Source organism: Cygnus olor, chromosome 4, assembly GCF_009769625.2.
Source record: "Cygnus olor isolate bCygOlo1 chromosome 4, bCygOlo1.pri.v2, whole genome shotgun sequence".
NCBI lineage: Eukaryota > Metazoa > Chordata > Aves > Anseriformes > Anatidae > Cygnus > Cygnus olor.
Genome location: NC_049172.1, coordinates 27903060 through 27915060, shown reverse-complemented (window position 1 = coordinate 27915060; position 12001 = coordinate 27903060). Strand labels below are relative to the sequence as shown.

Sequence of the window (12001 nt, the reverse complement as noted above, 5' to 3'; positions counted from 1 at the left end):
TGCATACTTATATTCCGTATATATGTGTAATTACTGTAAAATATGCATTATTTACAGCAAATATTGATTGGGGGTTGCACAAAACTGTCACGTTGGTGAGTGAAAGAGCATCAATCTTTAAATTACAATATAATCTCTGAATGCTTCAGACAGAGGATATTAATTATTGCTGCATGGTGCATCAGTGCTGTCTTTTTTAAAAACGTTATGCTGCATAGTCTAGGAAAATGGTCTATTGTAGCAAAGGGCAATTGATAATAAGCACAATACAAATAATTTTGGAAAGAGCCGGATAATATGAATGCAATGAAATTAGTTTTCTTCATGATCTTTTACTACTGAGGTTTAAAAAAGGTACTATCTAAGCTACCTAAGGTATATGCATTTTTTTCTGGATTGCTGCACTGTAAAATTCAATAACACCTTTGTTAATGAAATGCTGTTGAAAGGGGTAAAAGTTCTCTGCCATGTCGAGAAGTTATATAAATGTTATTGCAAATAAAACAAAGCTAGTAACTATAGGACAATATTGCTGTCATTGATAATGTTTGTATTATGGTTTCTTGCTCTTTTCTGTAAGACAATTGCCATTCTTCCTTTTGGGAGTTGGTGATATATCTTATTTACTTTTGGTGCTTCCAAATGAGAAGAATACATTGTGTCTATGTAGAAAACCTAATTAACCCATGGTTTCTCTATTTGCTTTTATTCCTCACCTTCTGTCTTATTGTTATGTGTTTTCTGCAGTAAGTTTGAAGGACATTATCGTATGTGATAAATTGCAATGTAAACTAAAACAGAGGTTTTCATCTGAGCAGTGTATTGCTCAAAACAATGAATCCTGTTCTGCAAGTGTTGAGCTTCATCTTCTAGGAATCAATGGAAGATCAAAATGCCCAGCAGTCACTTAAGATCAGGCTTATCAGAGGCTTTCTTCTGTCAAAAATCATCCAGTGACTCCCAGCTATGTGACAGTATCCTGAATACTGGAGGGTAAGATTAACCCAGTGCACCTAGTCAGTCTGGGAACAACAAAAGCCACTTCACAGTCTAGCAACAACAGCTGTTATGGTTATTCTAGAAAAAAAGTGAACATGGTGCTTTTTCATTCAATCAGTAGACCACAATTTGCCACCTGCTAGAATGCCACCTGAAGTTGTGTTTAAAAAATAATAATAAAAAAAAAATCTCAGTAATGTCAAAGTCATCACTTGTATTACTGGTACTTTGTATGTGAGGGTTGCAGAGGTGTCTTTGATTGAAAAAGACTGGGAATCTGGACTATCTACCAAATACTAGCTTTCAGTTTCACTGGCACTGAATTAAATCAAAGAAAATATTTGGGTCTCTCTGCTTTATGGCAAATGCAAGCTGCATTAAGCATATTTTAAAAATAATTTATAGACATAAATTCGACCAAATCTGAAACTGGCTTTCCTTGTTGTTGTTGTTAAGATTTCAGTGACTACTCTGTAATTTTTTTATACTCTGGATTACTTATTTGAAGGTGACATAAAATGCATATGTAAAATAATTAAATGACAATAAAATGCATGTTCAGTTCAACTTTAATCAAAAGGCTGTTTTGACATTCATAAGTCTCAGTAATAATGTATTTTAAATTAAGGAAGTGCTTACTAGTACCTGAAGTAGAATTATAACTTAAAACATTACAATACTTAAAATGTTCAGCGATAAAATTGAAAACTGCAAAATATTTCAAAAGAATCACAATAAGGTTTATGACAGAACAGGAGTAGTAATATTATTATTGTATTTTTTGTACTTGGATCATCATTCCCAAAGAAACTGTTCACCAGCAATCACTGTTTAGGAAGACCACTGATAAGTAATCCTGTTCAGTTCACATGCAAGTAAAAAGTAAGTTTGCTGTAGACTTTGACAAGGAGCAACCTCTTACAAAGCTGAGAATTGAATTGAGTGCTTTGCCAATTTGTAAAATTAAACTAAGATTTCAAAACAGTTCCTTAACTGTATTGCTTGCTAGATAATACAGTAAACCAGACAAAATCAAGTTGGCAGACATTTAGATATCGGTTCTTCATCTGGCAGTCTCTGTCTGCATTCTGAAGAATTGCAAGCTAAGCTTTGCTAAGCTCAGGGCTCATAGGCTGTGTTTTTTAATTAAGAGGAGGGCAGGATGCCTCCTCATACTTGGAATGCAGCTGGTTTCAGAGAAGCGAATATTTAGTATGACCTCCTATACTGAGCCTTCTAACTTTGAACATTGCTTTAACAATTAAGCTCTTCTGGCCCTATGTTTAAATAGCTGTCCACAGCTACTGCAAATTGATTTATTGCCTGATGGGGATCAGGGATGCTGAGCAAACACAGAACAGCTTCTAATTTAAGTATTGCACCGCTGGTTTTGTTGTTGTTGCTTGATCACTTGTTTTAACATCAGCATGTGTTCTCAATGTAGTTTTATATGCTCTTCTTTTGCAGTTTTTAAGGTATTAAAAATGGAGATGGCATAACACACAGCTATAAGCAGAATGTGGTAGCGTAATTATTATTCAAGTTTGCTGACACTGTCTGTAAATAAATACTGTTTAAGTTGTTTACATAACTTTGCTTAATTGTAAAGATTGGGTATAATATTTTCCATGTGGGTATCTGCTGTAGGCTGATTTGTAGTTTTGATTTCTTGTTCTTTAACATTTCTTTTAAATATTATCTTAAATTACCCAGGTACTTGAAAACGGAGCTCCAAAATATATGGGTTTGCTCCTAATTAAAAGTTGCAGCAGTATTTTTGGAAGGTCTTCAGTATGCTCAGCCTGTAGGAAATGTACTTAAATCTTGAGCAGAACAGAAAGGAGGGAAGTGTCAGTACTTAGGTCAAGGGATGTATCTTTTTTGTTTTTAAGACTACGGACTTATACGCCACCACAGTCAGCCTTGAATGCAGCTTCAGCAGCTATCTTACCTGGGTATCTCATCTGCAATGACATTTTACATGATCATTTTGAGCTATGCCTTGCTTTGGTCTGGAACTGAGAAGATGAGATGCTTTCTCATGCTCAGTGCTCTATGATGTAACTATGGGATGAAGAGGGGCAGGCTGTCTGATTTGAGTAGGGAAGAACTGATCTTGCAGCATGGTAAAGTTGACATAACACTTCTTTCTTTCTAAATCTTTTTTTCACTGGGAAGTGATTAGGAGAAATCAGCAGTGGGAATGGTGGGTGTGTTTTGGGACAAGGAAATTGTTTGCATAAGGTAGTGGGCCTGAGATGTTAAGACTAAAAAGAAAGAGAAGGAGGGTTGCAAGCGATCAAAACTGCTTGAACAGAGATGTAAGGCTATACCCTTGGCCAAGCACAAGGGTAACTCTGTAATTGGTTTATAAAGCCAAAGAGCAAGACCAACTTTTTGGTACATACCCAGAGCACGGAACATACAAGGAAGGTGAATGTTGACATAAGTGGAAGTTAAATCATGTGAAATAGCCGAAGAAAAGTAGCAGCTAGACAATGGGAGTGAAAACAAGCAAAAATTGCACAGCTAAATGTGAATCTGAGAGTGAGGAGCCCCAGAATAAGATTAAAGAAGAGTACAGCTAGGACAGCTGGAACAGTGATGAGAATCAGACACTACCATTAACTAGATAAGAAAAACAAAACTGGGATGAAGAGCCAAGAGTGAGGAGAGAATGAGTGCAGGTTAGAAATAACAAACGAAGATAAGGAAAAACAGGGACACGGGAAGCAAACAGATGGGAGTGTGCTATTAAAAAAAAAAAAAAAAAAGCCCTCTCCTGGAGCTTGGAGGAAAACTCAAGGGTTGCTGTCACTCTTCTGTCAGTAATACCTGTGAAATCCAGTGCTGGAGAGAGACTTGCTCTGCTTCAAATGCTATGCCAAACACAGGATAGTGGATACTTCATGGAGAAGCAGAAAATTCAAAGCGGTGGATGAATTATGTGGGTACCATTACTGATGTGGCTGTTGCTGGCAGGAGACAGGTCACATTTGTCCTAGAAACTGAAGGGATTACAAGAACACAAGGAATTATGGGAAGAGAAAGCGTGTCAAAAGTCTTCAGAGAGCTGAATGACCTGAAGACTTCTGTCTTAGCCCTTGCCTTTGCCACAGAGCTCCTTGATAAAGCTGTTTTAAGACTGTAATATTACATCATGTACTAATTATTTGCAGCTTGTTTTTGGATGTGTGAGACTCCATGGTTTGACCAGAAGCAGCTCTGGATGCTTGGTGAGTAAGATTACTGCAGCTGAAGCCAGTGGAAACTGGGCCTTGAAGTAAGCGTTTTTTATTTGCCAAGTCCTGACAGGTCTACAAGGTATCAAGCCAGACAATCTATAACTGTCTCAAGTGTAATATTCATATCCCCTCATCTGAGGGGTGTATTATGAAACTAAATTAATTAATATTTCCAAAACCTGTGAATAGCAGCAAGATCCATAGAAGCCCATGAGGAAATCAATAGCTCTGTATGCGAAGTAGGATCTGAATGTGTGTGTAGTGAATAAAGCATGCGCCATGCTTTCAAAAGTAAACACAAAACATGATATTGAAGGGCTTCTTGTAAATTAAACACAGAGACCTGTAGGGGGAAAACAAAAAGTATGTGGACATACAACAAGCAGCTGTTTCATAATACATGAATAGATGTGTGAGAGAATGGAGAAACAAGGCCTCACAGGTGAGCTCATTGCTGTTAAGATAATGACTGCTTGATTTTTAACCTCAAAAGTTTCACTATAATTTATATTGTTTATTTGGTATGTATCTGTGTTATATATGCCTGATTATCTATTACTGTGGAGAGGCTATTTGCCACAATGCACTTCCAGCTTCAGTACTTCCCTAATGAGTAACAATTTGGAGAATTGGGAACTTCTTAAACATAGCTTCAACTGTTTTGGAAGTGCCTGAGGTACCTAAGGGACAAGGAGATAAAACAGTTGATAACAGGAGATAAAAGTGGGAACCTAACCAACTCCCTCTGAATTTCACTGTGTTAGCCTCTTGAGAAATCCTGCGAGTCCCGAGGAGCTGACCAGTACTGGTCTCGAGTCTTCAAAGACTTCAGCGTGTGCTGAGTTTGGTGCTTGTGAATAAGCCCATTGTGTCCACCCACCTAAAACTGTGCACGAGATTGAGGCCTAAGCAGGAGACAGATAGCCAAAGAATGAGGAGGAGGTGCGAGCAACGGTTTCAGATGTGTGGTGGTTTTTTTCTTTTTGGTTCTGTGATTGTCTGCCTTTCTTGCAAACTTGTCCTTGTTAAAAAAGTTCTTTTCGTGTGTGTGTGGGAGGAGCAGAAAAACCTTTGGTTGACTGGATTAAAAAAAAATAAAATACTACCGCCACTTTTCATGCAATTGTGTTTACCCTTACCTGTGTCCCTGTAATGTATGTCCAAACCAGAAAATTTAAAGAAAAAGGCAAAATGCTTGGAGTTTTTGTTGTTGCTGTTGTTGTGTTCCTTTGGTTGGTTTCCTTCCAGCTCAAGCATTCTGTCTTTCTGGCTATGTGTTCGTTTCTTTGGAAACGGCTGTAGGATGGATTTTTGATTGACTGTGTTGTCAGATGGATTATCAGAGTTGTGAGCTTTTTAGAATGGTAGACATGAATGTGTGATAAGAAAAAAATATTTTGTACTTAAAATGTTTCAAAATTTTGCATCATAAAAAAAGCTAGATTGAATATTTAACGGGTCACTTAGGGAAAAAGTTTATTTTTTTAAAGATGTCAGACAGTTTAGTTACTAGGAAAATTTTATTTTAATGTGAGGGAAGATTTTTACTAATGTGACTGATGGGAATATTAATACCTAAGCAATGTAGGATAGCTTCTGCAGAGCTGCAACACTTATTTTAAAGAGCAATTTTAATGTGTAGCTGCTCTGGATTACGAGCAGAAAACAGCTTTTACCCTGACCTATACCCGCACCTATTTGTTACAGCACTTACGTGCACAGATTTCTGCGTGACTCCCATCTAGTGCTTATGAGTTTGTTTCCTGCCTGAGTCAGGGCTCTGCAAGGCCAGCTGTCCTCTAGCCTGCTGGCGGTTGGTGCTGCTCTGCTGGTGCTGGTGCTGCTGAGGTCGGGGGCAGATTGCTGGGGGTGACGTCAGTGCGTACCTTGCTGCGAGAGCTAATCCCCCGCTGTGGGGAGAGAGTCTAATAATCTCCTCGCTGGGGAGACTGGCGTGTTCAGGATCGCACGTTGTACGTTCTTCTTCCGTGGCTGCAAAGCAATCAGCAAAGTCAGTGTTTCTGAAGCTCTATTGACTAACATGGATGCTTGCTCGACTGAGGTTGTTTCTATCTTTGTGTTGAGGTGAATAGGCACGGGAAAGAAAATTGACTTTTTACAGGTGTGTGTATCAAACAAGACTGATAGACCAGCAAAATTAGGTTAGGGAAGGTCCAATAAGTGAAATGAGCAAGTAATCAAAGATGCTGTAAGACAAAATATCCCATTTGTGGACATCCAAAATAACACAAGCTACATTTCTGCTTGGATCAAACTGACTTCAGTAGCAAAATACAGCCCCTAAACCACGGTACAATACAAGTGAAGGCAGACATCAGCCCAGCCAGTGCTCAGATGGGATGACTCAAGGCTCTCCAATAGCTTCCTTGGACTTAGCACCAAGTGTTTGGCGTCATTGGTCAGGGAAATTACATTGAGGAAGAGGGGAAAGAAAAAGGCCACGAGTTTCCCAGGCTTCTCTGTGATGTGGTACGTGGTGGTTTATGTGGGCCTTGTGACATACAGCAAACTGAACGGCTGGGACAGAGACTGTTATTCATTACAGGGGGCTACAGCCACACTTTCAGTGGCAGCCACTCATTCTTTGGCTTTCAACTCCAGAGCAAGCAATATGATGGAGCTGGGAATTACACGGACACAACCGGGATGCCAAAAATGTAAGGAAGCACGGCGCGTGGATGCCTTATAGACATTGACCTTACTTGATGCTAGACTCTTTAATATGCTCTGCTATTAAGCTGTTATTAGCTCTGTCTTAACCGACCTTTCCAGTTCTAATGGCACGAACTGCTGAGTACCCATCTAGAGCAGCGCCAAGCATTCATCTGCAGGAGGACAGAGGCACAGGAGGGCCTCGGGGAGGGAGGCGGTATGCTTTTTGTCTCGCTTTTCCCCTTTCCCTTTATTACTTATTTTTCTCCTTAGCAGCCCTTGCTACAACAGCGATAGCAAGCTGTGCCTGCCCGGAGTTTGCGTAACTGCCTTTCCCGGTGTCCCGGCCCCCCCGCCGTGGCACCTGGGGCTGCCCGAGGCCGCGGAGGGAAGGCGGGGGGAGCTCGGGGCGGCTGCGCCCTAAGGCGACGGTGAGGGGCGCGCAGCCCCGGCAAAGCCGCCGGCGTTTTCCGCGGCCGCGGAGCCCCCGCCGGGGCTGGCAGCGCTCCTGGCACGGCCGGGGGAAGAAGGGACCGGCTCCGGATTTCCAGCCCTGCGACAGGGGGAAGGCGACCGGGAAGTGGTGCGGGGAGAGCCAGCCTGTGCGGGGCTCGGATGCGAGGGCGAGCCGCAGCCGCTTCTTCGCGGCAGCCCTTTCAAAAGTCCGCGTTAAATGTGACACCCCGGCGAAATGGGAGCAGCAGAAACTCCCCGCTACCCGCCCCTAACCCCCTCCCCTCCTCCTCCTCCCCCCCGCCCTTTTCCATGGAAACTCGTAAAAAGGAGGAGGAGGAGAGTTTGCTACGGAAAAGTCTCACCTTGGTCTGAAACAGTTTCAGGCGTTTCTGCAGGATCGGAGCTGCCCGTCTCGGGGGAGGGGAGGAGGCAGGCGGGCAGGCAGGGAGGGAGGGAGATCTTTAGCTACCTATCTCTTTCTCTCTCTCTCTCTCTCTCTCTCTCTCTTTTTTTTTTTTTTTTTTTTTTTTTCCGCTCGCTCTTATTTTTATTCCAGCAGCACGTCTCTCCACCGCTCCTCCCCGCCCCCCCCTCCAGGTTGATCGGCTGAGAGGAGGCTTTGCGCGCTGATCCCTCCGGGGGCTTTAAAACAAAACCCGGCCCCGCGCAGCCCGCAGCGGCTCGGGGCGCCTCGGCGCTGGAGCGGAGCTGGGCACCGCGGAAACTTCGCTTGGAAAAGAAACCTCCACCGCTTTCCCAGGGATCCACGTGAGAGCAGGAGAGCCCGGCTGCAAGAACTCAGCGCTGCTGCTGCGATTTTACTTTTTGTTCGCCTTGATATAATTTTTTTTTCTGCTGTTTGTTTGTTTGTTCTTACTTTCATTTTGGAACCGGTTCCCAGCTGCTTGGCTGAACTTCTGGAGAGCAGTGGACCTTTTATATTGCCTTCCTCTGTTTTAAACAAACTATGGACGCTTAAACTTTTCTCTTTCCCCCTCCCCCTCGCTCCTTAACCCCCACCCGTCAGCTCATGGGGCTAACACTGCAAAGCAGCCGCAGGAGAGCGAAATACACAGCCACTGGTTTATTTTCCCGTCTCCTAAATTGCAGTTAATTCTTCTCATCCTCCTCCTCATCACCCGTTCTCTCGAGCTTTTTGGCTGCCGGGAGTCGATCTGCGCGTTGTTTTATCTGATCTCGATTCTTTTGTTGTTTTAATGCCGTGCGCTGCTTATCTAGAGAGAGAGCTATATGGAGATAGAGGCATATAGCGAATGCGCGTGTGTTTCCATAAGACTATCAAGGGAGCAGATCAGAAGCAGCCCGGATCCTGACCCTGACTGTATGAATAAGTAAGCAGGATGCTGACGACTGTGTGTTAGTTGCCTGTAAGGTTTTCGTAAGTTAAAGGGGGACGGAGGAGGGGGGGTGGGGGGGCAGACCACAGACAGAGCGTAGAGTAAGTGTTTGTGCGGAGGGGGGGAAGCTCTGACACTTTTCCCTGCTCCCTCCGGCGTAGCTGCCGCCTCCCATCACTCGGGCTGCGCGGTTTGCCGTAGCGGACCCCCCACCCCCCCCGCTCCCTTTTCTTTCCGTCCGTCCGTCCTTCTCTCTTTCTCCTCTCCCCTCTCCCGGTGGCGGTTCGCTGATGTGCAGCCCGGATCCATCTTCCGGCAGCAGCAGCGGGACCGGGGGCGGCGGCGCGGCGGGAGGCGGGCGCGCAGCGGGGCGCGGAGCGGGGCGCGGGCAGCGGCCGCCGCCGCCTCCTCCTCCTCCGCGGGAAGTTTGCCCGGGCTGTGGCAGAGGCGAGGGGACGCCCTGACGGCCGGGAGCTCCCCGAGCTCTCCTCGTCCACCCCCCTGCGCCCAGCCACGCACCCAGCCGCTTCTCCCCGCTGGGCTGGGGGCAGGAGGGGCAGCGGCGCTCATGCTGCGCGCTGCCTTGCGCCCGTCTGACCGGGGCTGCCTGGAGAGCACCGGCTCTCCGAGGAGCCTCTAGGTGGAGAAGGAAAAAAAAAAAAAACACCCAAAAAACCCCCCAGCCAACAAAAATAACCGACCGAGCGAGCAAAATCCCAAATCAACCAAAAAAAAACCTGTGGTTCCTCCATCCCTTACCCTCCTTTTTCAAGCCGGCGTGGACAGCTGAACCGTCCGCCTAATTCATCTGCGCCCTGTCCACCACCTCTCTGCCCGAGGGAGGATGAAAATGCTTTGCTGGAGGATGGCACTGTGGCTGGCCGGGTGGACTGTCTGTGGGAAGCCTTCCTCCTGCTCTGGCCTCGATTATGACTACACTTACGATTTCACCGAAGAGGATAAAGCCGAGGCGATAGATTATAAGGATCCTTGTAAAGCCGGTAAGTGACTTCCACGTCCAGGGCAGCTCCCCCCCTTTTCCCGGCCGGTGGCCGTGTCTCGGCCGCAGTTACGCTGTGTGCTGGGGGGGCAGGCCGGGGGCTCACCTGCTCCTTCTCGGGGGGCACAACCGGAGCCCCGCGCCCCGCTCTCTCACCTCGGGAAGGCGCCCGGGACCCCCCTTGCTGCGCCCCCCCTCCCTTCCGTGCTGCCGACCGGGGGGCAGGAGAGGCTCCGCTGGGGGCAGCGGGCTGGCTGGGGACGGGGCAGCGGCGGCGGGGGGCGTCTCGGCAGGGCTCAGAGGTTTGCGGGCGGGATCGGGCCCCGCCGCACCGGCGGAGAGCAGCCGAGCCCCGCAGGCGGCGCCGGAGGGCGGCGGCGGCTCCTCCCGGGCTCCTGCCCGCCCCCGCGGCGGCAGCGGGCGCCGCCTCCCCGCGCTGCCTTCTCCGCAACCTGTCACCCCTCCTCGGCCCGGCACCCCGGCTCCCGGGGCCGCCCTCGGGGCTGCGGTGCCTCGGGGCGCCCCGTCGGGGCGGGCGGCTGCGCTGCGCCCTCCTGCTGCGCGTCCCGCGCAGAGCCGGGGCAGCCTCACTCAGCAAGGGAGCCCTGTCCTACAGCACGTCCTGATGTGGGGCTCCGGTGCCTTGCACTAGGTATACAGCCCGCGGGTCGCTGAAGTTACCGGCAGCCTCGCTCACCTTACAAGCCCGGTTCTCTGGTGTTAAAGTGGACAAGTGAGTCTTGATGCGCTCTTCAAAACGTGCTGCCAGCCGTGGTGGTGGTCCTCTCCCGACAGATCTGTTGTCAAAGAAGTGCCTAAGTTCTCCAGCAGTCTCCTTTGCATTAATTAGTTATTTTATATTCTGAAAACTAGTTCAGCCAAAGGTTGTGTTCGCTATGTCTGTGTGGTTTTGTTTAATTTATTGAGGAGAATGTGGTGAACATATATGCCAAATATGCAGACGCTATGTTTTCCTAATCACAAAAATATTTTGTTCCTAAGTGTGAATTGTTAGGTCCTACTTGCCTACAACTGAGGAATGCCCAAGTTCAGAAAGAGTAGGAGCAACTGCAAACAAAACATTATTATTATTATTATTCCAATTAGTACTCACAAATGTAAGTGACTGGTCATAATTAAGTTGAACTCTTTTGTTTTCTGGTTTGTAATTCCTTAAAAAGATTCATACAAGTCGTTTTATTTAATGAGATATAAGTGTATACTCTGTCTGCTGTGGGATTTCTGTCATACTTCTTGGTTTGCAGTGGAAGTATTTAAAAATTACAATTCATGACAGCGTTTTAAGCTTATGCATGAAAGATGATGGTAAGACACTGTGGAATATGATTAGTGTTGACAGTTGCCTGCCATCACTTTGTTTTGTTTAGTTTAGAGGAAAAGACATACATTTAGAAAGTTTGGCCCATTTAGTTATTTCATGGAAGTTCTTGCTGCTGCTGCTGCTTCTTCTTGAGGTGCTTAGAATCATAGAATACTACTGTGATAAGAGACAGGTAGATGCATGTAGAGTTAGTTGTATGTTGTTCCCATTGATCTTAAAAGCAATTGCTTTGAGTGAGTTTCTATATTCAGTAAATAGCCCATTCATGTTATTTTAGCGTACGGTCATTCTTTAGAACTGAAAATGCATGGCACTTACTGCTGCACACTGTACCATACACCATTTGTTTTTGATGAAAAGTTAGAAAGTTTGATGTACCAATGTAACTGATCTTCCAAGACTAATTCCCAAATAGTCCTCCTGCTAAATCTTCCCTAGAGGCTGCATTAGTATTAGCCTGTGAAGTCCTGATGCTTGCAATCCCCATCAAAGATGATGACAGTTGTGGATGCTCAGCCTCTTTTTGGAGGATAAGGCAAATACACATTCTTGCTAGGTCAGATCGTACCATCTGGTGTGGATATAGGACTCCCATGGGTAATTTTACTGATACCTGTCGTTAGGATGACTTCCACAGTGAGGCTCTAAAGGAGGACAAAGCCAGGCTTCACACCTGAAGGTGTGAGTTGTTCACCTTCAGATCTGTGTGGCTCCTCTATGTGTAAAGTAGCTGGATAAAACCAGATAATCCTTGCTAGGATTATGTTCACCATATGCAAAATTTGTGTCTTAGATATAATTAACACCTGCTTTTCCTGCAGGGCCTACAGCTGAGGTTGTCAAAGTGCTCTTTTTTAACTCTTCAGGCTGGTAACTGTTAGGTTCCAGGTATAAGTGAATTTTGTCAACTAGGTACAAGGCGGGAAAC

At 45.7% G+C, this 12001-nt stretch overlaps 1 protein-coding gene and 1 long non-coding RNA gene across 6 annotated transcripts in view; one reads left to right on the top strand and one right to left on the bottom strand.

Annotated features, from left to right (window-relative positions):
• Positions 1-1559: 1559 nt before the first annotated feature.
• On the bottom strand, positions 1560-10090 carry LOC121069610. 2 transcript variants are annotated; one of them, XR_005819530.1, is made up of 3 exons: positions 9838-10090; positions 5959-6236; positions 1560-4007 (listed from the first exon to the last, which is right to left on the bottom strand). It is a non-coding gene; the product is annotated as an uncharacterized LOC121069610 (long non-coding RNA). The 2 variants fall into 2 exon arrangements; XR_005819529.1 differs by lacking the exon at positions 9838-10090 and adding an exon at positions 7736-7853.
• The window catches only part of TLL1 (tolloid like 1), a 132786-nt gene continuing 130220 nt past the window's right edge, over positions 9436-12001 (top strand). For 3 of the 4 annotated variants that reach the window (XM_040555945.1, XM_040555946.1, XM_040555947.1), the window contains exon 1: positions 9440-9732. In XM_040555945.1, coding sequence (XP_040411879.1) covers positions 9576-9732 — 157 coding nt within the window. In that variant the 5' untranslated portion in view covers positions 9440-9575. Of the gene's footprint in view, positions 9733-12001 lie in introns of all 4 variants that reach the window. The other variant, XM_040555949.1, reaches the window with a different exon arrangement.